The sequence below is a fragment of the Lipophrys pholis genome (genome assembly GCF_963383615.2).
Source record: "Lipophrys pholis genome assembly, chromosome: 12".
In the NCBI taxonomy this organism is placed as follows: Eukaryota; Metazoa; Chordata; class Actinopteri; order Blenniiformes; family Blenniidae; genus Lipophrys; species Lipophrys pholis.
The window spans coordinates 5982392-6009019 of NC_137641.1; the positions used below are offsets into that span (position 1 = coordinate 5982392).

The 26628-nt window shown below is 41.8% G+C and overlaps 1 protein-coding gene across 1 annotated transcript in view; it reads right to left on the reverse strand.

Moving 5' to 3' along the window:
* Positions 1–6828: 6828 nt before the first annotated feature.
* Positions 6829–26628, reverse strand: part of LOC308117932 (integrin alpha-1-like) — an 84419-nt gene continuing 64619 nt past the window's right edge. Inside the window, 12 exon segments of the mRNA XM_080477052.1 lie at positions 6829–8678; positions 10699–10812; positions 14121–14216; positions 14287–14391; positions 15099–15191; positions 15264–15380; positions 15477–15579; positions 16573–16662; positions 16786–16862; positions 16938–17015; positions 17094–17223; positions 19876–19952. Of these exon segments, the coding sequence (XP_080333178.1) occupies positions 8622–8678; positions 10699–10812; positions 14121–14216; positions 14287–14391; positions 15099–15191; positions 15264–15380; positions 15477–15579; positions 16573–16662; positions 16786–16862; positions 16938–17015; positions 17094–17223; positions 19876–19952 (1137 nt within the window). The 3' untranslated portion in view covers positions 6829–8621.

The window sequence follows — 26628 nt, forward strand, 5'->3', positions numbered from 1 at the left end:
GTTCCCCGCCTGTTCCAGCAGGAGAACCTCAGCCTGATCCCAGTAGGAAGTTCTGTCTGGCTGTGCTCAAACAGCTGTGAGCAACATGTCACACCTCACTCCTTTTAGACATACTGACATGTACACAAACATTATTATTATATATATTGATTAGGATAGCAGATCAATTGATTGCACGTTGCACAAGCAGTGAATTAATGTGATAACACAGGACTCTGAACATGTAAATCCTTTTTCCTCACTAGGACCTCTCCTATGTACTGCCCACATGTCCTGATGCTTTGACAGCCAGACTCAGTGAAGCCATGGCCGAGGTGGAGAGTCTGAGGAGAGAGAGGAGGAATGAAAAGATGGAGAACGGAGGACAAAGAGCACAGTGGGGGGTCTTCTGAAGGAACTGAGAGGGAAAAATCTAATAAATGAAGAGCTGAAAGAGAATATGTCATATAATATGTAATAATAGATAAATGTGTCACAATAAATAAATATGTAATAGGTAAATATCTAACAATTATTTTCTATGTAACATTAAAGATAACTGTAAAAATATATGAAAGTATAATAGGTAAATATGTTATTGTGTGTAAATATGTAAAAAAAAAAAATCTAAATTTGTTACACAAAAAAGTTCTAACTTGTGCCCTAATGTACATGTTCATTGTACATAAATGTCTCATTGTGTGTAAATAAACTCTTTTCCATATATTTGTCATGGCTCCATCATGTTGCTGCTCTAAAAGGAGAGGACAGCGTCCCAATGTCCCGTCTGCAAACTTCTTCCATTTCCTCTCAATACGTTCTATAAGTACGCTACATTAAATAAATAAATAAATAAATGAAATAATTTTTGATTTAATAAATTAAAAATGAAAGCAATGATTCTTCACAGTCATGTAAATGTATATTTGCGTGGTTTTCTTCAGAAAACACTTCGCTGTCACATAGACTTGTTTAGGCTGACGGGTCAGACTTGCCCCTCACAAGATGGCGGCCGCTCTGACGTATGGGAGCGGTGGGCGGACACAGGCTGCGCGGCGTCTAGTGTTTATGTCTATGCTGCCGGTGACCAACAGAGAACGCTGTGACCCAATACTGCCGGTGACCAACAGAGGGTGCTGTGACCCAATACTGCCGGTGACCAACAGAGGGTGCTGTAGCCGAGTATACTGCTTGTGACCAGCAGAGGGCGGTGAGCGCTCAGATTACTCAATTCAGCGCAACACAGTGAGTGACCGGCAGAGGGCGCTGTGCGTTAAAACAACACCCCGTTCAACTCAGTACTGACACTTTTCCCTAGATGACTTGAACATTAAACTAACTACAACATTTTGCTTGAAACTTTGAGTGTCCCTGCCGCAGTGTTGGGAAAGTTCAGTTTCTACATGAACTAGTTCAAAGTTCAGTTCACAAATTTTAAAATGAAGTACTTCAGTTCATAGTTCTACATTCACAGTTCCAAAAATGAACCCGTTCATAGTTGTTTTTTTCAATATGTTGCTGTGAGCTATTACCCTCAGAATACTGGCATGTCCCCATTGTTGCACCCGTTCAGTCCACACTAGTAGCAGCTGCAGCTCCCCACCCCTACAGTACAGTGGCGGCCCGTCAGGGCCTGAAGGCTTCTCTGCACGAATAAGAAAAAGATCTGAATCAGACTGATGTTGATCTTATTTCGTCCATGAATACTTCTTAAATAATTCCAAACTGTCTGTCTGCTTCCTCTCATAGTTTCTCCCCTGACTGCTGCTTCCAGACTCAACTTCCATATCAAAGCTTTGAACTAGTCACAGTTCAGCCATCACCTGTTGCCGGGTAAAGAAATCTGCCTGAGGCCTTCAGATTCAGTTCTGCAAACGTCTGCAGTGTAAAATAAGAGTCGGTGACGCTGCTGCTTCAACCAATCAGATTTAGATATTGACGACTCGGGACCTTCTAGAAGGCCTCGGGTGACGTCAGCATATTCAAGCCCTCTGATTGGATGAGTGAACTCTCTGACTGCATCTGGAGCAGCTGCATGAACAAAAATATAGTTGGTTGATTTAATAGAGGTTTAATCAAACTACAACCTCATCAGAGTCTTCAGTGCCCAGACTGCTCACTGTCTCAGTGGTGAGGTCGCTGTATGTCCTCTGGCGTCGGTCAGGGTCTATGTGAGACAAGGACTTGAACCTCGGATCCGGGGCAGCAGATCTGTGAAGGTAGTCCTGTAGAGTAGGGGGCTTCAAGTCCTCTCTAATGGCAGTCTTGACTTCTTGAGTGATGGTGCTGTCTTCCAGACTTGGAGCCATGGATTGTAGAATCCTTGCTTTCAGCGGCGGGATCATTGACACAGATGGTGAAGGTTCAGTGGTCAGCAGAGACGTAACAGTCTAGAGGGGTTGAAGCACCTGGAGGACCTCCTCTGCCACTCCCACATCCTCATCAGACAGGTGAGGATGTCTTTGACCTTGTTCTTCAGGGTCTTGTCGGTCAATGGAGAGTGTATAGCTGCCTGCTGCTCCAGATAACGCTCCAACATATCATAAGTGGAGTTCCACCTTGTTGGGACATCATGAATGAGCTGATGAGTAGGCAGCTTTGGCATTTCTTGCTTTGTCTCAAGCACGTGAGCAGCTGTTGTGCTTCGGTGGAAGTATGAAACCACCTTCCGGATCCTCCCCCATCGACTGAGATGCTAAATTCACTCCACGTGCAAAGCCCCCTGTCTGTGGGCCCAGTCCTGCCTCAGTCGCTGCATTTATTAGATTTTTTTGCATTATCAGTTGTGACTGGGATATTAGTACTGCGCCTCTTTATCGTCCATTCCTCCACTGCTTGTGTGCAGGCACTGACCTGCGCAAGATGAGTGCCTGTGTGACTCTGGTAGAGGCGGCGGGTCTGCAGCTCCGGACTTCTAATCTCCCAGTCTGCTGTGATGAAGTGAGCGCTGATTGTCCCGGAGCTCTCCGTTCCCCCGGACGTCCACCCGTCTGTCCACCCGTCTGTCCTGAGCACAACAGAGGATGGTCGGGACAGTTCATGTCCACGTGTTTAAAGCCCTCGTTGTGCACAACTGAATATGGGCCTGATGCATGCACCTAGAAACACACCGGTACCGTTTGCGATGGCTTTAGCCCGCTCGGATTGTGCAGCAAGGAGCTGCCTAAATGCCGCGGCGATAAGCGGTTGTTGAGCAGGCTTCGTTTTCACTCCCGTCAGTGAAACACCGGGGTGATGTCGCTTCAAATGCGTGGCCATGCTCGACGTGTTTCCACTGTCACATGGCTTTCTCGTGCCACGGTGCCGACACACCGTCACGGTTTTTCCACTAACCCTCTTTCCTTCATCAGTAAATTTGACAGGGAAGCCAAAATGTTCCCACACAGGGGATTTAAATGACGCGGGGCGTTCAAGCTCCTCCGTTCCTCCGCTCGCCATGACCACGCTGTGTGGGGACTGAACCGGCGCACAACTTTTTTTCCCCATAAATCAATCCGTGGATCATGTGTGTGCCGAACCAAAGATATTGATCCGAACGGATCACGGATGATCCATTGCACCACGAGCGGGTTTACATTCTTTTTTCAGCATTATTAAACTTCTCCTATCCTCCTGTTCACCTCGTCCTCCTGGTCTGGTCGCTCCAGAAACCTTCAGTATTCTAAGTTTCTAGCTCCTCCTTGATTTTCCTCATTTGAATATTGGATCATAGGAGCTACATTCAGAATCTGCTGTGTCTGTGTGAGCTGGACTGGCTCCGCCCACACATGCCCATCTTGGGAAGAGGAGGAAGTACTTCCTGTCGTGGTGCCATGTGCCAGAGCAGAGCTGCCTAATTGTGGGAGGAGTCAAATGGAGGGCCTACCTTGATTGGGATTGGCTAAACCCCCGATGACACTATATAGGGTTTGATTTCTGATTGGCTGGTTGGAGCAACACACTTTTTAAAACCTGAAACAAGCCAGGGAGAGAGAGGACAGACTGTCTTCACTTCTGGGACGTCAGTCCAGGTATGGGGACGATTAGTACTGCTGGAGAACCTTTAGAAGTGGATTTAGCAGAATATGAGCTTTTAAGACACATTTAACATTTTAGCTGTTTCAACCTTTTTAGCTCATTTTCTAAGCAGTTTTCCATGTTTTTTTAAGCCTTTTTTCAATTCATTTTATTTCAAAAAAAATTTTTTAAGTTGTTTTGGCGATGTTTAGCCATTTCTTGTGATTTCAACTATTTATTCTCTTTTAAGACATTTATTCATGGTGCCTTTCTTTAAAGCCCCTGTTCGCCACCAGCTGAGAGTGGTGTGTAGATTAAATAAGATAAAATGTTTCTTGAAAAAGATTTTATGAAGCCACGACAGAGGAGCTGAAGAGCCACATGCGGCTCCAGAGCTGCAGGTTGCCGACCCTGGTTGCTGGACCAGATTTTTTATTTTACATGAAAAGATAACAAACATTACTTTTATGAGATGGGGAGACTGTTGGGATCGATAGGAAATCCATTATCCATCTTTTACTCAGATTTAACCTGAGGAGGGTTGCTGGTGCTAATCCCAGCTACCTGTGGGTACCTGAGCAGGTCTCCTAGGCAATTTATTCACCAATTAACATCATATGCATTGCATATCCATATTTTTTTGGACTGTGGGAGAAAACTTCCACACACGGAGAGAACATGCAAACTCCACCCAGAAAGGCCTGGCTGGTTTTTGAACCTGGACCTTCTTGCTGTGAGATGGGTGCTCTGGTTTCCTTCTACAGTCCAAAATTCTTTTTTTCCCCTCTTCTCCAGGGAGCTGATGGGGGTCAAGGGTCTTTTTGCTCAGTGACAGGTCAGCCTGTGGGTTTCAAACCTGCAAACTCCCGATCACAAATTTGCTTCTTTGGCCTCCAGGCCACCTCTGAGCCAAACCAATGGAGGTGGCTGCCATGCCCGGGACTGAACCATCCAGTAGGAACAGTTTGGGGTTCGTGCTATAACTATAAAAATTTGTGCTATAACTATAATAATCTATAGGAACGTATTTACTATGTAAAATACATCCACCCCCATATTCTGTACATGTCCACACTTATAGGCACCGTGTGCATATTTTTCTATTATATTGTATTTTTATCTGCTTTTTTTTTAGTTCCTGCTATGTGTGCTTCTTTCTCTGTACTATCCTGTTGTACCACTGCAAATTTCTCCACATGCGAGATAAATAAAGGGATATCTTATCTTATCTTAGTCTTGCTCAAGGAGACTTTTCTTTTTGAGAAAAATAAATCGGGAGCTGAACCTGCAACCTTCCAATAGAGACTCCATCCACTGTGAACCCACGGCCGAAAACAAGCATTTCACTTGATTATGGAAACTAGGTCTGTGAATGAGAGCAAACTAAGCATGAGGACGTCTCCTGCAGCTCTCTCCTGCTGACAGACGGTAGTGAAACTAGGTTTCAGACCGAAAGGTAGAAAAGTCTCACAGAAGAAGTTCAAACCCGAGATTGAATCAAACAGTTGGAGAACGACTCTCGACAGGTTGAGTCATCGTGTGTTTGTAAAAAGTCTTTATTTTTTTTTGTACATAAGATTCAGTTTCTGTGCTGATGAGGACAAACCAGTGCATTACAATGAAGACTTCACAGCAGTGTAGAAGGTTGAGCTCTACTCCCTCCTGGACATACAATGAGTAATGACAATATACAACATGTACTTCATGTCAACAGTGAGGAGCTTTCAAATCGTCCAAAAGTGTCAAACATAATCGGCCAAGAAAATATAGATTTTTTCTTTTTTTTAAAACAAATTTCTTAAAAATAGCGACACAACGCCGAGAGTGGAGATATCAGCCATGGGACTAGCATTCGCCACAAAGCCTTTGTGAGTTAGCATTGACATTCTAGCAGCAAAGTGCCATTTCTGTCTGAGTCAACACGATCCACTCGCTCCTTGGCAGCGGCGTTTATGTCTGCAACAGTTTGTGGTATTGTGTGTCTCAGGCCACGTTCACACGGGCCTGGGTTTTTACAAAAACAGATATTTCCCCTCTACGTTCACAAAACATTTACACAGACCTGCATATCCGCCTGGTTCAGAGCTGCTATGAGCAGCCACACCTGTAGGGGGCAGTGTAACGAGAAACATTAAGCCATGAAAGCCAATCAGAGCCCAGGAAAAGAAACAAAAAACACCATGAATTGTGATGTAAATCTCCTCTTCCACCCCTTTAGATGCAACCGGAGACACGGAGTTTCTCCAGATCTCCAGTGTGGCCGGAGTTTTCAGGAATCATCGCTGGTTTATGTGTGAATGCAAAGGTTCTGGTTAGAGAAATATCAGTTTTTTCAAAATACCCGGGTACATGTCAACGTGGTATAACTCCGGGGTGTCATTCACTGTAAAACCGGCTTTATGTTGTGATTGTAGGCATTTGCCGTAGCAATTTTTTTTTAGTTCTTTTTGTAAAAAATATAGACATTTTCATCACGTATACTCTGCACCACGACAAAGAACAAGTTTAGACAAACTTTGAAGTTTAAATTTAAAGGCGATTGTGGCACTATTTTACCAGACTGGCCCAGTCGAAATGAAACTGGGCCTGAACTGAAATGAGGTTGACACTCCTCAGATAATCCAAAGCTTCTCTCATTGTCCCCTCCCCCCCACCCCCCGCCCCCATATACAGGATAATCTCCTCTAACATACTGTGTCGCTGTGCAACTTCTAGAAACAAAAGCAAGGCAGAGAACCTGAATGAACGAGGTACTGTGTACCGCTTACGGGGTGAAGTGAGACGCTGGATTTCTAAGAGACGGAGGCGTCGTCTTCTATCGAATAAAAATACTCTTTGGTGCTTTTTTTTTTTAAACTTGATCATTCAAAACAATCATTCGACAGGAAATTTTCTATCAAATTAAGCCAAACTAGTGGGTCCAAACCCTCCTCTGAGGCGCTCTCACTTCACAACAGTTATAATTTGGTTTTTCGGTAAAATATAGCAGTTTTGTACAATATGTGCGTCAGCGGTGGAGGAGTAACGCGAGCCAGGTCGTTTTGGTTCGTGATACTAGAAGCGCCCGGGCAACGTCACTCCTCCGCTGATCGCTTTAAATTACAACAGAGTTCTGTACATTTTTAAAGCTTTACATTTGTGAGCATCCGTATTTACAGTACAATCAAGACTTTCAGCGTTTGAAGGTGCAGATTTGTGTTTTCCTCCAACAAGCCGAGGTGACGGCAGCACCAAACATTTAACATCAGCTCTGCACTGGTTGGAAATGAAGAATGTGCCTCGTTATTTTGTGTGAAAAAAAATTCACCAAGAATCAGGAAAAAAAACGCTAAAGGATACAGTGTTTCACAAAGCGGTGGGTTTAAACTCAGGACCCGTTTACACGACGACGTGTTCAAGTGAAGACGCAAAACTTTCTTGGTGTTATGAAGGTCTGTTTCCATGACAACGGTGCTGGGAAAACACAACGAGGAAAACTCTGAAATGCTGCTACTGCGCCTGCGCACCACAGCAGTTATAAATGATTGTTCTGCACATGCTCAGTAAAGCCCATCAGAACAAAGTTTCCTCCGTGGTGTCATGACTCCCAGTCCATGTTCTAATGGACTTGGTACTTTTATTTTGACAGTCACTGTAATAACAATCCAACTTGGTGGTTTTAATTTGACAGTCACCGTAATAACAATCCAACTTGGTGGTTTTATTTTGACAGTCACCGTAATAACAATCCAACTTGGTGGTTTTATTTTGACAGTCACCGTAATAACAATCCAACTTGGTGGTTTTATGTTGACAGTCACCGTAATAACAATCCAACTTGGCGGTTTTATTTTGACAGTCACCATAATAACAATCCAACTTGGCGGTTTTATTTTGACAGTCACCGTAATAACAATCCAACTTGGCGGTTTTATTTTGACAGTCACTATAATAACAAGCCAACTTGGTGGTCCGTCCACTAAAATGTCCGTGTTCTCCTTGTTAATGTTTAGAGCTCATTGTTCTCTGCTGCGTGTGTGTGTGTGTGTGTGTGTGTGTGTGTGTGTGTGTGTGGTTTCAGTACTAAAACAAAACAACTCGTGGCCCGACATGCTAACCAGTTTTCAGCGTTTCTGCCGTTGCCGTGTAAATTTGAAACCTTTCTGAAAATGATGCGTTTTGACTTGAAGCGTCGTGTAAACGGAGACTAAATCTATCAGAGAGCGAGCTCCAAGATGTGAAGTTCACAGATTGTTGTTGTTTCAGGCATTTTTTTTGTTTTGTTTTTGTTTTTTGTTTTAGGCAACTTTGGATCCTTAAAGTGAAAGAAACAAAACCTGAGTACTTCTGCTCTGGAGCTGGAGTGCAGTGACGGCACTCTGAAGCCGAGCGATGGCTTCTCTCTTCCTCCGGCTGCGCGGCTCCATGGATACCGTGCATCTCGACGCTGATGCGAAACAAATAGTATTTGCAAATACTTCACGTAAAAGGTGAACAGCGGGCGTCTTTGTCTCTGGACAGGAGAGCGTCTCAATGGCCCCGGTGTTTCAGCGCAGCGCGTCCCAAGAACAGTCCCAGAAGTGTTTGCAAACATTACGTGGTGCGTGCCAGCGGGAGCCGGAGTTTCCTGGTCACACCCAGGTGTCGTGCGGTGGGGTTCGTCTTTCTCAGTTCGGCATCTCGTCCTTCGAGAAGTCTCGAGATTTTCTCTTGAAGAAGCCCAGCTGGAAGAGCAGAGGACGGGAGTTAAAACGACTTCACAAATGAGAAATCGTTGGATTTGACATTCTGGGAATTACATGCATTAGTTATAACTAGAAAAGTCACTTCGGTCAGAGTGACTCTGCAACATTTATCACCAAAAAGAGCTGATTTCACAATTTTCCCATGAGATGAAATTTGTCTGGAGGCACAAAACATGAAAATGATCAGGAAGAAACCAAAAATAGCTGAACATAAAAAAAACAAGGTTACATTAATGAAGTGTCATTAGGTTTAATTTAGAAATACTTTATGACATTTTCAGCCATTGTGGCCATTTGTGATCTGGGTGACGGTGCTCCCTCCTGTCCATTTCCGGGTGGTGGAGGTGATGGATGGACTGATTGATCGATGGCCGGCCATTTTAATTTTGAATTTTTTAGGTTTTTCTTCTTATGAGTATTTTACACGGTTCACATGTTCTTCAACATGATATTTTGTCTTTGTCATCTGTTCGTCTGTACATTAGAGCTCAATCACCACAATGTGTCCAAATAAATGTGGTACAGAGATGAATGATTGGTCCTTCCACCATATTATAAAACAATATTAATACAAGATAGGAACTAAAGAATTAACTTCCTAGAACAGGAAGACTTATTGATGACCAATGAAGTAAACCTGGTAGGAACATGAGAGAAGAGGCATGTCATTTAACATTATAGAAAAGAGGTGTGGACATTTATAAAGGTTCATTTTGTCATAGATTTTCCCGCTTTCGCGAATTTATACACCTTGGCCTCTTTTGCAATTTAGCATTTTTTTAGCATCTATTTGACACTCCTGCATTAGATTAACTGTCTTCTGGTTGTGGCTTCAATCTCGGGATGGGTCCGATCCGATACAGGATCAGGATCAGGTTCCGATATCAACATAATTCACGGATCGGAAATTTCCGATCCAACCTGCAGAGATTTCTGATCCATCTTCATCTGATTCACTGTTGCTGAAACGACTCCACAGTGTTTCCCTGCTGCTGCTCTGCTCGCTGGCTGCAAACTGTGGACTGGATTTCCTGAAGGGAGGCGGGTCTCAATGAGACCAGGAGGAATGAGTCGGGAAATCCAGTCCACAGTTTGCAGCCAGCGAGCAGGCTAGGGAAGTAGCACTGTGCTGTCCAACTTTTCATGGCAACATGTTGCTGTTTGGACAGATTTGAATCTCAAAACACCACAAAGCAACACAGCAACGAGGATGTTGGCAAAGCAACACAGCAACGTGGATGTTAGCAAAGCAACGCAGCAACGTGCAATGTTCGCAAAGCAACGCAGCAACTAGCAATGTTCACAAAGCAACGCAGCAACATGGATGTTAACAAAGCAACGCAGCAACGTGGATGTTAGCAAAGCCGTAGTCCAGCGAGGCGGCGCTCTGCAGCCAGACGTCAGCGTTTTAAAACTCCATCTCTCCGAGGAGAACGGCACTGACATCTAAACAATGAACAGCAGCTCCTCCGCTGGAGCAGACGATTCACACCTCTGTGAAGCTGCGTCCTACTCCTCGCTAAACTCCCTGAAAATAGTCCCAATCATTTGTGTTGTTCGAGCTGGAAACACTGCTGTTGGTGCTGCCTTGCTAAAGAGTTTCCCCCGGGATTAATAAAGTCATTCTGAGGTTCTAAAGCTAAAACTAGTTTATTATGAGATGATGACGTCATGCAGACCCCCACATTGTCCACATGGAACAACAATACTTTGTAATATACATTAGTACATTTCATACTTTACTGTAGAGAGGAGTTTATTACAGCCTCATTTAAAATCAACAATAATGATAATAATAATATTAAAGCAAACAGAATCGTATCAGCAGATATCAAATTCAGGTATCGGGATCGGATCAGAAGTGAAAGAAAGTGGATCAGTGCTTCCCTACTTCAGGTTTCATGTTTCATGTTTGAACACCTGATTTAAACAATGATGTTGTTGTCGCAGATCAATTCAACATATTTTATTTTACATTGTAAAAACAAACACTTCTTACCCTCCAGAGGATGAAGATGACGAGTGCTAAGATGAGCAGTCCGATGAGGATGCTGATGATGATGATCCAGATGGGGATTCCTCCGACAGTCTCTTTTGAGACTTGGATCTTCACCTGGTGGACGGAAACACACATCAATACAGTCAAGCTCCAGATGAAACAGTAATAAATAGAAATACTAGAAGTGGTATTATCTATTTACCATGAGCGTCAGGTGCAATTATGATTCTTTTTTTTTTCCAATGTCAGGAACGCTATTCAAAGCTATGGAATGCTGTGCCATGCAAAATGATGTTACTTTACAATAAGTTAAGTTATGTTATTATGCTATGCAATGTCATTTTAAGTGAGGGTATGTTATGCTGTGCAAGGTTATAGGCCAACGGTCTGCAACCTGCGGCTCTGGAGCCACATGTGGCTCTTTGACCCCTCTATAGTGGTTCCCCTGAACGTCATAAAAAATAAATAAATAAAGGAGGAGAGGGGGGTAAATAGCTAAAACAACAAGAGATCGGAAAAAAGCAGCTAAAACAGCATTAAAAAAAAAACAAAAGACTGGGACAAGAAAAAGCTTAAAAATGGGGGAAATACACACAACTACTTAATAAAGAGCCAAAATGGTTAAAACTGCAGAAATGACAACATTTTCTAAAAAATAATGCTGAAAAAGAAGGTTGAAGACTCTAAAATGAGGTCCAAAAACTGCTGAAAATGTAATGAAATGTTTACCAAATGGAGCTCAGAGCCCCAATTCTACCTCCGGCCATCATCCAATCACAGCTCGTCTCCAGGCACGCCCCCATGCGTCTCCGCCTCAGCCAATCATCGCCCAGGCTTTGCCTCTTAAGTCCCACGTTCAAGCCTCGTTCATATGCCAGCCGTGTTGTCCCCCACCTCCACCCCTCCTCCACCCGGTCTCTTGTCTAAACTGCCACCAACGTCATCACCCAGTGGTATCCACATCTTACCTGAACCACAATCTGTCCATCCCCTCCTCCTCTCCTCTATCCCCTCCCCCCAACCAGTCAGCAGAAAGCCTCCACCTCTGCGTCTGGTTCTCCAAAGGTTCCTTCCTGTTAAGAGGGAAGTGTCCCTTTCCACCGTCGCTCTCGTGGATCTGTTGGGTTTCACTCCGTTCAAAAGCACCAAGAAACGACCGTGTCGTTCCGGTGCCACATACTTAAAGTGGAATGGAATCCCCTGCTCATCCTCATCCTCATCCTCATCCTCATCCTCATCCTCATCCTCATCCCCACCAGTGCCAAGACTTATACCAGATCAGCGGGTTCATGCATTCATAACTTTGTTCGCAGTCTTCCGCCAGTCTGGGCGCCAAATGATCTTCTCATGTCAATAAAGCTCTTCTAGCTCATCCAAACTGCAACATAAGATACAGCTGATGTTTCTATATCAAAACTGTAGAAGCTGAGTCGGCCTCATTTTAAGGATTAAATGTGTTTTGCGGGTCCTGTTATATTTGATTTGGTGGGGAAAATGGCTCTTTTGGTGAAAAAGGTTGCAGAGCCCTCTTCTAGGCTATCTGGTGTTGTGCTACTTTATGTTTGGGATTACCCTAACATAACTTGTGTTATGTTGTAGGTTATATCCTTTAGGTTATGTTATTAAGCCATGTTGTGTCATGTTAGGTTCTGTTTTTATGCTGCGCAAGGTTATTCTATGGAGCGTTATTTTAAGTTGTAGGCTATCTTGCGTTATGTTATTTTATTATACGCTTTGCCACAATAACAAAGTTTGTCATGTTATACTGTGAAAAGCTGAACGTTATATCTTTTAAGGTCATTTTATGTCATGTTATACAATTGTTATATAATGTGATGTTCAGCTAAGCAAGGTTATATGTTATATTGTATTATTTAATAATGCAATTATATTTTTAACCAAACAATAAAATCATTAAACATTTTTTGTGATTTAAATGTGCGTCATCGAGTTATCAGCCCGTAATTAACATGTTATGTAATACAAATTAACTAAAACATTTTGTTGAAAAAACACAATAAATATTCTGATAAAAAGAAATAAATAGTTGTTAAAAAAATAATAACACAAAGCTATGATTATAACTATTAAATACAAGATTAAAATAATGATAATAACCTAATAATCATAATCGTGTGCATGCCTATGTGTGTGTGTGTTTTTATTATTTTTCTAACAGTATGTGGAGCACTTTGTGCTACAGCCTTTGTATGAAAAGTGATGTGAATAAAAAAGTTGGATTTGATTTGATAATAATAATGTAAGAATACTACAACTGATAGTGACAATACCAATGGTTATCATAATATTAGTAATTAGGGATGTCCCGATCAGATCGGTAGATATCGGATCGGGGCCGATATTGGTGATTTGTGAGTGATCGGGGATCGGCAAATCCAGCCGATCACCCCGCCGATCTAAAAAAAAACAAAAAAAACACGATCCACAACGTTTCTAATAACCACAACGATCAGGGACTAGAAGCTCCAGTCAAGCTGCAGAAGCTAGAAGCAGGCGGAGCGGGGCCATAGACCTATAAAACTAGAGTTATATTTAGTGGTTTATGTGTTTATGGGCAGAAGTCTACTTCTAAATTTCTATGTGGTCTGTCTTCTTCTGCGTTTTTATTGTGTTTGGTGAGTCACGGCGCCTCTAAAGGCCTGGCATGTGTACTACATGCCCTGAAGCCTCGTGTTGAGCCGTGTTCATAGTGAGGTGTGGATGGTTTTTTGTGAGAAAGCCAGGGAGGAAAAAGATTGTTTTTTCGTCGTGTGGATGTACCTCAGTTTACAACAACAACTTAAAAAGCTTTAAAGTAAAGGATTTTAAAATAAAGGATAAGTACCCACTAGGGAGCGATATGGTGAAAAAAATAACCCAGAAGGTTACTCTAGTTTGAAGGGAGACTGGGATATTCTGAATAAGTCTTTGAGAGAACTATGTTCAGAATACTTTTGTCAAACAGGTTTTACCACTTTGAAGAGGAATTAAGTTTTTATAATTCACATTGAAATGTAAAAGTTTTGTGACAATTCAGGTCAAACCTCTCATACTGCTTTAAGGGAAACTGAAATTTAATACACAAAGAAGTTACATTGCCTAAGAACATTTATGTTTAAGTCATTCTGAGAAGAATTTTGATTCAATAAGTGAGTTTTAAAATAATTTCTAGCTAAACAAAGCTTCTGCCAATAGTGCTTTTAGCTTCAGACATCTTAGTTGCTCCAAAAATAGAATATTGAGTATAATTGCAATAGCAATGTAAGTATCGGATCGGGAAAGTATCGGTATCGGCCGATACTCAATTCTGAAAAATCGGATCGGTATCGGGGACAAAAAAGTGTGACCGGGACATCCCTAGTAGTAATAATAAAGAAGTGATGTTAGATACATGCATGTGGTCGTCAAAGTGGAAGACTTACACTTCTGGTCCTGTCGTTGCTGTTCAGTTCAAACAGGTCGGACTGTTGGATCTCCAGAGTGCCGTTCACGTTCATGTGCAGACTGGAGAAGTCGCCCTGTAGGACAAACCTCCTGTAAATGTTTGTGTTTCTGCCGACAGAACAGCGTCAGTCCTCCTGCACATACCCTGATGAACGTGGGCTTCCACACTCTGAAGGTGATGTTGACCTGACCGGCCGTAGACTCGGGGATGGAGCAGAAAAAGATGGCACAGTCGGATTGTTCGCAGCGCTGCAGGGAAAACGGAGTACACGGTCATAAAAGAGAAGGATTAAAGAAATATTCACTGAAAAGTAAAGGAGGGCAGCTCCCATGTCAGTCCACAACTCAATCGAGGTTTCAATAAATTCTCCCATAATTCAATTCAAGTCAACTTTATTTATATAGCACCAAATACAACACAGTCATTTCAAGGAGCTTTTGTTTTTTTCAAGACTATTTATAGATTTTTCATTTTACAGGTTAACACATACGTATGTTGGGATCTGATAAGACCACAGACAGTTGGTTCATTTCTAATGAAAAACAATCTTCATTTGTCCCTGAGCATCTCAATGCAGGGGGGTCCTGTTGCCACTGCAGTCCCATGCATGCAACCCCCCCCCCCCCCCGCTTCTTATCAAAGGAGACTGACTGCCCCCCCCATGCACTCAGCCAGTCACGATTGGTTTCCTGTGGGCTCACCACCTGCAGGAAAGGTTCTTAATGGGTGCAATGTGATCTGGGTGACGGTGCTCAGACTGACACCCCCGCCACCCGGGAACGGATAAGAGGGAGAAGATGGATGGATCACCCAAACTCACCTGCTTAATGTTACTGCCTACACCTACTTCCACCTCTTAGCAGAGTCGAGTCGTAACACACTACCTAATGCAATGTTATGCAATACTGTATAGTTTTACTAATAAGGACAAAGACCATAAACAGATAAGACTCACCAGGAGGAAGGTACTGAGTGACTCTTTCTTCGGATCAGGCTTCACCATGCCTGGGTTTATGTTATCAGGGTTGGTCCTGACGTTACATTTAACCTGCGGAGCAGAGACGTTGCGTGACGAAGGTGCATCGCGTTGGATAATGTGTGTGTTTGTGTGGACGACCACCTGTGGGCTGGTGGCGATGCCGGTCAGGTAGAGCAGCCTGTTCTTCAGAGGGGACAGGCGAGGATACGTCACGATGAGGCTGAGCGGCGGCGTCGCCATGTCGCCCGACTTCTCCAGCTGAGGGCAGGTTTAAGAGAGGAGCCGTTCATCTCGCTGACAACACCCCAGGATACCACACACACGTGACCAAATCCACAAAGCTCTGTGTGTTACCGTGTAGCTGATGTTGACCTCCTCTCCGATCACCCTGGTGTCATTGAACACGCTGACGTACTGTTCACCCTCTTTGACCACGATGTGCTCGTCAAAATTAGACCTGGAAGACATTTTAGTGTTCAGATCAAAAGAGCAGTTCCTGTTGATCAACCAAACAGTTGAGTTGTGCGTTTCCCTCAGAAGATTGCAGAAGTGTACGTCGTGAGAACAACGTATAAAACTAAACTGCCAGTGTGAAACATTGTTTGTCAATGTAAGCAAGGCTATGGTATGCTAGACCATATGAATTTCAAATAAATTGTTGAGTTTATTACCACTATGGTTAGTACTAAACTAGTCTCTCACCAAGTTTAGTATTCAGCTTCTGGTCTTTTTGAATCTGTCATTCACACATTAGTTTTGGAGCAATGTTTATGTTTTTATTATTTTGCGGATCTTAGAGAGAAACAGTTTCACGCAAAGCTAAAATGACGTTATAAAAATAGTCTTTAAATATAAATATCGTCTCTGCGTGTAGAGTCGACATTAATTCTGTGGTTTTCCCTCAATAAATATCCATTACAAGCTTCAATCTTCGGTCGAAAAACAATGTGATTAATCACAATTAATTACAGAAAATTGTGCAATTAATTAGTCTTTTTTTTAATTGATTGACAGTACTATTACATTACATTATATTATATTACATTACATTATGATATTTTAAATTATGGCAAGCTGAGCGAAGTTATGTGTTCTAATGGCTAATGTTGTGTTATGTTATGAAAAGTCATGATATGTTATGCTGGGTAACATTAAGTCATGTCATGTCAAGATATAGGTTATACTGTGTTATGTTATGTAAAGATATAGGTTGTACTGTGTTATGTTATCATACGGTTATGCGTGTCAGGACATGTTATGCTATGTTATGTTATGCGATGCAATACTGTTGATCTCTGTTATGCTGTGCGATATCACGTATTGTTATGCAATCCTACGCTATGATGTTTTATGCAGTGCAAGAGAAAAGAACATTAAAAGCAATGCCATTGCATGTTGTTGAGTCTGGGTGAAGTATCATTTTCATTCACTCATGTTTCTATTTACTTACACTCTGAAGATGAGCCCGGCCTCATATTTCACTGGAATGGAGATTTGGACGTTGTTGTCACCCAGAGTGGAGGCTAACTCTTCACTGTCACTGTGGGGAAAAACAACAATGATGCAAAGGATGTAATTATGACAAGAAAACTCATTTAATTGATTTCTTTCTGCAGCACAATAACCACTTAATCAGATTTATGAGCATGTTGGAGACTCTCACCTTGTTGCTGTCACATTGATATGAATTTCCTTCTGAATATGTTCGGGATTCACCTCAAACCTCATTTTGAAGTTTTCCTGTGGATATTGTTAAATCGTTACTCGGCTTCGATCAGCAGCAGGATTTATCGAATCCAACAAACTGAAACTCACCTCTACATTGTTTCCCAGAAATGGATATCCAACAGCACACTCCACTTTGGTGTTGTTCAGCGTGCACGTCATGTCTGGCTGTTTACCACAAAGAAAACATCATTAAGACTGCAGTCGATGCAGAGGCCGGTCCGGATGGTGCGGAAGCAGCCTCACCTCCACTTTAACGTAGTTGATGTTGGGTGAGAAGCTGACGATGACTTTGGTGTTGTAGGCGTTGTCTTTGCTGTTCCTGACGTCGATGTTCACGACAAGCTTGTCTTTCTTGTTCACTTTGATTAATATGCTGGAGAAATGAGGAGAAAGTGATTGTGATTCATGAATGAATGAATGAAACTTGATTTTGAACGTACAAATAAAATACAAAAGATAGAAAGGAAAAATTAAATTTAAATGGGTAAAACCTAAACAAAAAAAAAAACTAAACAAAACAACACATCCCACTTGCTCACATTTGTATGTCGAAAAAGAAAAGGAAGAAGTAAAAAACGTATTAACTCCTACCCCTCCAACACTCAGTGATAAAGTATGGAATCACAGGAGTGCCAAAATGAATATTAAATAAATGTGGAAATATACTATAATATAGCCGTTTACCTTTGTGGTGGTCTGCTGGTTTACTAGAGAATACTGCGTTAAGAGTACCACAGTTTATCACAATCTTCTGGACAATTGTTGGTGTTAAATTATGAGGGACTTTTATTATGGAATCACAGCAGTGCCAAAATGAAAATGAAATAAATGTGGAAATATAAAGAGAATCAATAACACAAAAAGTATACAAAGGTAGTCACTTAGCTGTTCAGCTTTTCAAAGTAAAACTAATGACTTTCACTTTCTCAATCAGCCGTCAGGGAAATTTTTAAGGTGAAACTTTCTGCCCTAATATTATTCCACTCATATTGTGCTGCTCTGTGGTCACGGAGCTGCATACAGAGATGCTGCTCATGCTGCTGCTCTGGCAAGGGAGTTAAAAAAACAAAAAAAACGCCGGAAGGAAACACAACTGCGTTAATTACTTAAAATGTTTTAATGAATTAAACATTTCAAATCAATTAATTAAATGAACAAGTTATTTTTGGCAGCACTAATTATCTTACATATGAAATATTACACGATCAAATTAAGTGTTTAAGACTGTGACAGAAAAGTGCATATAACATGTTATGTGGCAAATAATTCTAATTTGGAGTAAAAATGTGAATAAAAACTAACACTGTAAATCCTTTTGGCTCTGAAGGATTGCGTTTGGTTAAGAAGGGAACTTTGCTTTGTGCAAATCACATGATATTATTGTAAATCCTGCTGAACAAACACCAAAGTTTGCCTTAAAATCCTTCCTGTGTCACTTTCAACCAACAGCAGATCAGCAAATATCCATTATTTATAAATGAAATAATCAGGTTTTTTTAAACAGAAGCTCAACATTTCAAGTGAAAACCGTCTTGTGTTTTCGTTTCAAAAAATCGCACATTGCCAAACAAATATTCGAGAAAGTTGCCAAAAATACTACTTAATAACAGTAATATGACTATTTCTAGTTCTGGGTGTCACAAGGTAATTATGAGGTGCACTAAGGACCCGTTTACACGACAACGAATTAGAGTGTATCTGCAAAACTTTCTTCACTTTTGGGGGGTCCGTTTACACGACACCAGTGTGTGGATCCACTGTATCTGCAAAGTTTTTAATCCGGCTCCCAAGGTGGAAAGATTCTTTCACAGTGCAAATCCCTCCTGCGGAGACTGATGGAGGCTACAGAGCCTGTCACTGCGCATGCACATCTCTCCCCCTCCCTCCTGCTCATCCAGTTGTAAACAAACATGGCGGCAGCATAGTGGTACGACCCGCGGTCTATATTCTAGTTTTATCGTCCAGATCAGTAGTTTAATAGTTGAGACTCCCCCCTGATAGCATCCGATGTGTCATCAATAAATACGGATGTCAGGTTCTCTCCATTTTCCTCACATTTATAGTTATATTGTTCTCTGCACACACGTCTGTGTAGTTTCATAACAAAATCAAGCAACAGCGCCCTCCAGTGGCCCCGCATAGTAACTACACCGTTGTCTCTGTGTCCGCTGCTGCAGTGTAAAAACACTCCTTTTTTTTTTTTGCGGATTAGGTGTTGTCATGTGAAACGCTGTCGTGTAAACAGGGCCTGAATGTGGGGAATCTTTTTCTGTTGCAGTCTGACTGTTGATGTTTGAGGATTTCCCAGACTTGTGTTAGTTATTATTTTTGGAATGAATGAATGAATGAATGAATGAATGAATGAATGAATGAATTTTTATTTCGAACATGTAAAAAAAAAGAAACAAAGTAAAAAAGAAAAGCATCAAAATAGGTAAAGTAAAAATTAAATAGTTTTTATTTTTTATTCATTTTGTTAGCAATAGCACATTTGGCACTAGTTTTACATGTAGGGGCGGCATGCCTCACTTGGTAGAGCGGTCGTCTGACAACCAGAAGGTCGCAGGTTTGATTTCCATCTCCACCTGTCTACATGCTGAAGTGTCCTTGGGCAAGACACTGAACCCCAAACTGCTGCCATTGGAGTGACAGCGCAGTGCATGGCTGTAGCCTCAATTGATGTGTGAATGTGTGTGTGAATGAGTGAATGTGATGAGCTATGTAAAGCTTTTTGAGGACTGCTGATGCAGCTGTAAGGTGAGATATAAGTGGAGTCCATTTACCATGTTCATAAGGCGGAAGGACATCTCCATGTCACATAATGATAAAGAAAGTCATGGCTCTGGATTTGGGCCTTTAAAGGGTTGCTATGGAAAATACATTGATTATCAACAACTACTTGTAAACTATGTGAATTCAATCTATTCCAACCATAGAAATGATCTTGAGAAACATGATGTTCATCCTGAATGGATTAAAGCATCGGTTTGCCTCTACAGACACCTTCACTGCTGATTCCACTCACCTTTTAACGCTGGGCTCTGCTCTGAGGGAGAGGTCAGCAATACACTTCTCATCACTTCCACAGTCAACCAAAGGAATCTGCAAGTAACAAACAAACAAAAGACGTGCAAAGGCACTTAAATGTTTCTTTCAGATGTGCTTGATTTGAATTCAGAGGCCACATTCAGCCCAATTTCATCTTCAGTGGGTAAAACGGTGCCACCATGACCTTCAAATTTAAACTTTAAAGTTTAAGTAGGACCTGCCAAAACAGATTTGGAATGATTTAATGTAACCAAATAATCACCATTTACAGGTTCTGACCAAGTTCAAAATATTTGATCTGTAATGTAAAAGCAGTATGTAAAATAAACGTGACAAAATATGTCAAATAACATGCATGGTCAATATTAAAATAATAAAATGGTATGTAAAATATGTAATTGATATACATGAATAATACATGAAAAATAAATGGTAATAACATGGTAGAAAAAGATGATGCATGGTTGACAAAGTATGTTAAATACATGGTGATGAGAAATGAATTCTAACAAGATGGCTGCCAGGCGTTTCCTCCGAGAGTCTGGCCTCTTAGAATCGAACACAAATCTGTGGAATCCTTTGTGGTACTCTCAAATCCAGTTGTCTACGGACCTTTATTCATACATCGTCTCAACATTGAAGAAGATGTCTCGTCTATTTGCTGAGCTTGTGGCTGTAGCCCAAGTTGATGGGCTCCTGGGCCTACTGGGCCTCTGACCAAACAGACCGTCACCATCAACTTCCGGTACATCCTGGTGAGATATATCATGCCTCCTAAAAATGTTAAAACATCCCCTTGTGGGGAGGATGTGGTCACAATGAGTGTACTCTCCCAGTTAATGGAGCAGCAGAGAGAGATCTTTAAAGATATGTTCCTGCAGCAGCAGGACAACTTCAAACGTTTCATTCAGCTGATCGTGGATGGTACCAGCTCCAGGTCGGATGGCGTTATCAGAGATGTACAGCAGCAGAAGACAAGCTTGGAATTCACCCAAGCAAAGTTTGATGAGAATAAGATTGAAGGAAAAGATGAAGGCGTTTGAGACGACCATCACTACTTCCAAGCGGGAATTGGATGCAATGTTCGCTAAGCTGGACGACATCGAAAAGCAGAGCAGGAGAGCGAACATTTGAATCGATGGCGTTGCAGACGAGAGAGGAGAGCACTGGAGCGATTCAGAGAAAAAAGGTCCCACAAATGCTTTCTAAAGACTGGGACTTAGACGGAACAAAGATGGCCATTGAGCGTGCCCAGAGACTCGGTCAGTACCAGGAGAGCAGAAGACCAAGAAGAATTGCTGTCCAACTTCTTCGTATGAAGGACAGAGAGCTGATTCTTTCTTCTGACGGAAATGAAAGGGCACTAAGGTCTACATGAGGAAGGTTTCTCTGAAGCTGTGCAGCTGAGGAGCAACGAGCTGTGGCCCAAGTTGAAGCTGCCAGAGGGAGAGAGGTGATGAAGCCAGCTGGAAGTCTGATCAGCTGATCATCGTCCCGCAGGCCTGGACAGTCATGAGCTTCAAACTTCTTTTTGTCTTTTGGTGAGTGGAGTGTTGCTGTATATGTCTGTGTGCTGGACAAACCAGTCTGATGTAGCCTGCTTGATGATGACAAAACAACTTATGGTACAAGATATTCAAATTGATTTTACACTTTATTCTAATATCTGACGTATTCACCATCAAAACTAAGATGACCAGTATAAATCAACTACCTAAAGTTTAATCCTTGCACATATTAATATATGTAGTCTGAGGAATCCATTCACCGGGACCAGAGTTAACGCTTTCTCTTCACCTCATGTTTACATGTGTTGAAATGACAATAGAGCTCCTTGCATTTTAGCTATTAAACAAAATAAACATCCTTATGATTTCTGAAACCCGCCAGGACAGCTTCATAGAGCATTCTGATGCTGATATAGGGTGTTTCAATCTATAGACACGATGCAAACAGGTTTGGAGGCGGCGTGGTCGTTTACATACCGAATTCTTTTCCTGTGAACCTGAGATGTGACTTAATGAAGTGTTCGGCTTTCACGTACAACTTCCATATTTAGAAACCAATAGTTCTTATCGGCCACCTCGTGCCAGGAGAGGGTAATTAAAAGGTTTATGTAATATGCTAGACAAAGTGACCGAGGAAAACAGAGCGATGCTGGCTGGAGGAACTAAATATTGATTGGCTATCTGATAATGAAGAATAAGCTTCAATCTATGACAGACACCTGTGGGTTATCTCAATTAATGTATCAACCCACAAGAATTTCTAGTAATAGTATAGGATGTTTAACATCTAAATGTATTGATCATATTTACACTAGTAACCCTGATCTGGGCTCAACACCCGATTCTCTAGCTGTTGGTTTCAGTCACCACCCCTGTGTTGCTGTCTCCAGGAGAACAGAGCGACCTAGAGCCTGTCCTAAAGTCATTACCCAAAGAACTTAGAGGGCCTTTAACCAGGAGAGTTTCCTAAATGAACTGGACAACATTAAATGGGATATGGTGTGTGCCACTGATGAAGTGGATATCTCCCTTGATTTATTTCTGGATCTTCTCATGAGAGCTTTAAGAAGCAGGCCCCGTTACAGACATGTTCTGTTAAAGTAAAGTGCTCCTGGGTTGACACTGACTTAAAGAGCCAAACAGGTCGCTGTTCTGTCTGGTTCTCTGGAAGGCAGAACACTTTATTATACTTTAAGGAATCATGTGACCAAGGTGAACAGAGGGGAAAAGAGAATCTCTGCTCGTGGTACAGATAGTAGGAGGATGTGGAATGTACTCTATGAAGTCCTGGGAAACTCCCGACCTGCACTTCCTTGGTTGAAGTGAAGGAGTTTATTTGACTAAACCATCACAGACCGCAAATGATTTCAATGATTATTTTGTTTACAAAGATTCCAAACTTAGAGAGAAAACGGATTATCCTGTTGATTCCAACTCCCATGAGCTGATGAAAAAATGTATTCTGAAGGATAAACTGTGATTCTGACTTTCATCAGGTTGATGTTGCGCAGCTGGAAATGCTGCTGAGCTCTTTGACTGTTGGTGGAGCTGCTGGGACTGACATCCTGCTGTTGGAATCGTGGGCCGTACGTATTTCTAAACCAATCTGTCACATATTCAACAGAAGTCTGATCAGTGGAGTGTGTCCAAAGCTTTGGAAGGAGGGAAAGATCATTCCTTTACCAAAGACACAAACACTACTGTCTGTGGTTGGACTGGTGGGCCTTTCAGCATTCTGCCTATTCTCAGTCAGTGATTGGAACAGATTGTATTTGAGCACGTGAAGATGATTTCACTCCAATGTTCCAACATGCTTACGGGTCTGCTCGTTGCTCCTGCACTGCAGTGACGCAAATGTCCGACAGCTGGTTACCATCGATTGATGATCAATATTACTGGACTCCAGTACTGCATTCCATGTGATCCACCAGCAACTTCTGAGTTATGGTTTTACTTCTTCTGCTATCAAGGTGTTTAGGAGCTATCTGTCTGAGAGGTCGCAGAGAGTTTATTTTCATGGTGCATGATCTTGTAGTAAGTCCCTGGGCTGTGGAGTCCCTCAAGGAAGCTGCCTCGGACCTCTGTTATTTTCAGTTTTTACTAATGATTTGCTGTATGTACTCAGTAAGGCTGCATTGACTGTTTGCAGATAATTCTACTCTTTATTATGCAGTCCCTCCACGTTCAAAGCTTCACCAGGTTCTGTCTTGTGCCATCAGCAAATGATTTAACTGGATCAAAACAAATAAACTAATTCTAAATATATCAAAACCAATGAGAATAATATTTGGTTCCAAGTATAGATTATCACATAATTGAATATACGAGTAAATGGTCGAACTCTACAGGAAGTAGAAACAGTGAAGCTTCTTGGACTTTGGCTTGATTGCTCATTGTCATGGTCTGATCGCATCAACAAAGTTGCTGTCCAAATGGGTGGAGCTGTTGCCATAAAGGCGTCAATGTGCACTGTGGTGTTTTCATTGGTTTGATGTTATTTACAGTACTGTTCAGTTGTATGGGTTGCTGCATCCAACTGTCTTCTGATGGAATTACAAGTGGCTCAAAACAAGGCTGCAAGACGGGTTCTTGGTGGTTCTGCGAGAACGGCTGTTGTAGAAACGCTTGGCTGACTGCCAATCATAGACGATCTGCTAATATATTAATATACGTTCACAGAATTATCAACACTCAGAGTCCTACATTTCTCTATGATACTATCATTTACTGCTTAAATACACATTCATATTCCCCTGGAGGGGCGAACAGTGGACAGATGACTTTACCTCATGAAGAGGACTGTATGCTACAGAACAACTGTGCTCTGGAACAATCTACCAGTTGTGCTCCGTCATATTAAGGAACAACTGGTTTTAAAAAGAGACTAAGAATGTATTTTATTCTCAACACCAGAATACAATCTTGATTATTTGATTGATCGAGGTTTTGTCATGTGATACAAAAAGGGTATGTTGCTTTTCTCTATTTTATTGTTTTAATTTTAATAAGTGCTTTTAGTGTTGTTGTTTTTTCTTTTTTTCTTATTTAATTGAGATTGTCTGTAATTGAGATGTGAAGATTGTTTTCTATGTACTGTCTGTAATATGGTGGATAGGTCTTGTGTTCTTGATCATTTCACGCTTTATCCTTAAAATTGGCCTTGGTCCAATTTTAAATTGCCCTGGGGTAACTTCCATTCACAACTTCCCCTCGGGGAATTTCACATTTCACCCCGACATACAGTTGTGCTCATAAGTTTACATACCCCGGGAGAATTTATGATTTCTTGGCCATTCTTCAGAAAATATGAATGATAACACAAAAATCTTTCTTCCACTCATGGTTAATTGTTGGGTGAAGCTATTCATTGGCAAACAATGGTGTTTACTCTTTTTAAATCAAAATGACAAAAGAAAGTATCCAAATGACCCGGATCAAAAGTTTACATACCCCAGTGACTTTGACCTGATAACATGCACAAAAGTTGACACAAACAGGTTTGAATGGCTAATCAAGGTTCCCACCCTCACCTTTGACCTTTTTGTTTGTAATTAGTGTGTGTGTATAAAAGGTCAGTGAGTTTCTGGGCTTCTGACAGACCATTCATCTTTCATCCAGTGCTGCACAGACGTTTCTGGATTCTGAGTCATGGGGAAAGCAAAAGAATTGTCAAAGGATCTGCGAGAAAAGGTAATGGAACTGCATAAAACAGGACAGGGGTATAAAAAGATATCCAAGGAATTGAGAATGCCAATCAGCAGTGTTCAAACGCTGATTAAGAAGAAGAAAATTAGTTGAAACCAAACCATGGTCAGGTAGACCAGCAAAGATTTCAGCCACAACTGCCAGGAAAATTGTTCGAGATGCAAAGAAATATCTATAAATAACTTCAGCTGAAATACAGGACTCTCTGGAAAATTGTGGTGTGGCTGTTTCAAGATGCACAATAAGGAGGCACTTGAAGAAAAATGGGCTGCATGGTCGAGTCGCCAGAAGAAAGCCATTGCTGCGCAAATGTCACAAAGTATCCCGCTTCCATTACGCCAAACAGCACAGAGACAAGCCTCAAAACTTCTGGAACAAAGTCCTTTGGAGTGATGAGACCAAAACTGAACTTTTTGGCCACAACCATAAACATTACATTTGGAGAGGAGTCAACAAGGCCTATGATGAAAGGAACACCATTCCTACTGTGAAACACGGAGGTGCATCACTGATGTTTTTGGGATCTGTGAGCTACAGAGGCACATGGAACTTGTCCAAAATTTATGGCAAGATCATTGCAGCATGTTATCAGAAAATACTGGAGGAAACTTTGCACTCATCTGCCTGGAAGCTGCACATGGGACGTTTATGGGGGTTCCAACATGACAATGATCCAAAACACAAGGCCAAGTCGACCTGTCATTGGCTACAGCAGAACAAAGGGAAGGTTCTGGAGTGGCCATCTCAATCTCCTGACCTCAATATCATTGAGCCACTCTGGGGAGATCTCAAACATGCAGTTCATGCAAGACAGTCCAAGAACTTAGAGGAACTGGAGGCTTTTTGCCAAGAAGAATGGGCAGCTTTGCCATCTGAGAAAATAAAGAACCTTATCCACAACGACCACTAAAGACTTGAAGCTGTCATTGATGTTAAAGTGGGCAATGCATGGTATTAACAACTGGGGTATGTAAACTTTTGATCCGGGTCATTTGGATACTTTCTTTTGTCATTTTGATTTAAAAAGAGTAAACACAGTTGTTTGCCAATAAATAGCTTCACCCAACCATCAACCATGTGTGGAAGAAAGGTTTTTGTGTTATCATTCATATTCTCTGAAGAACAGCCAAGAAATCATAAATTCTCCCAGGGTATGTAAACTTATGAGCACAACTGTATATACATGTATACTCTTCCTGCAGCAACCCAGTTCCCTCCACACTCAAGATGCACCACCAGAGGGCAGTAAAGTTTAAGTACATGAGCTAAATGGGCTCTCGGAGCTTTCTGGACTATAACTACAGCTCAGTCTGCCTCTTGCGGTCGTTGCCAGAAGCCTACCGTGGTCCTTTCAGTGAAGCGATGCACTCCTGAAAACTGTCACCAGCAAATGTGAACCTTCTTTTCACCTGATGCTGCAGAAATGCTGCCAGATGTTTTCACACGTGTGGATTAGTGACAAAAGCTCCATTCATAAATACTATACGGTTACTGCATTGACAGTTTATGTGACATAT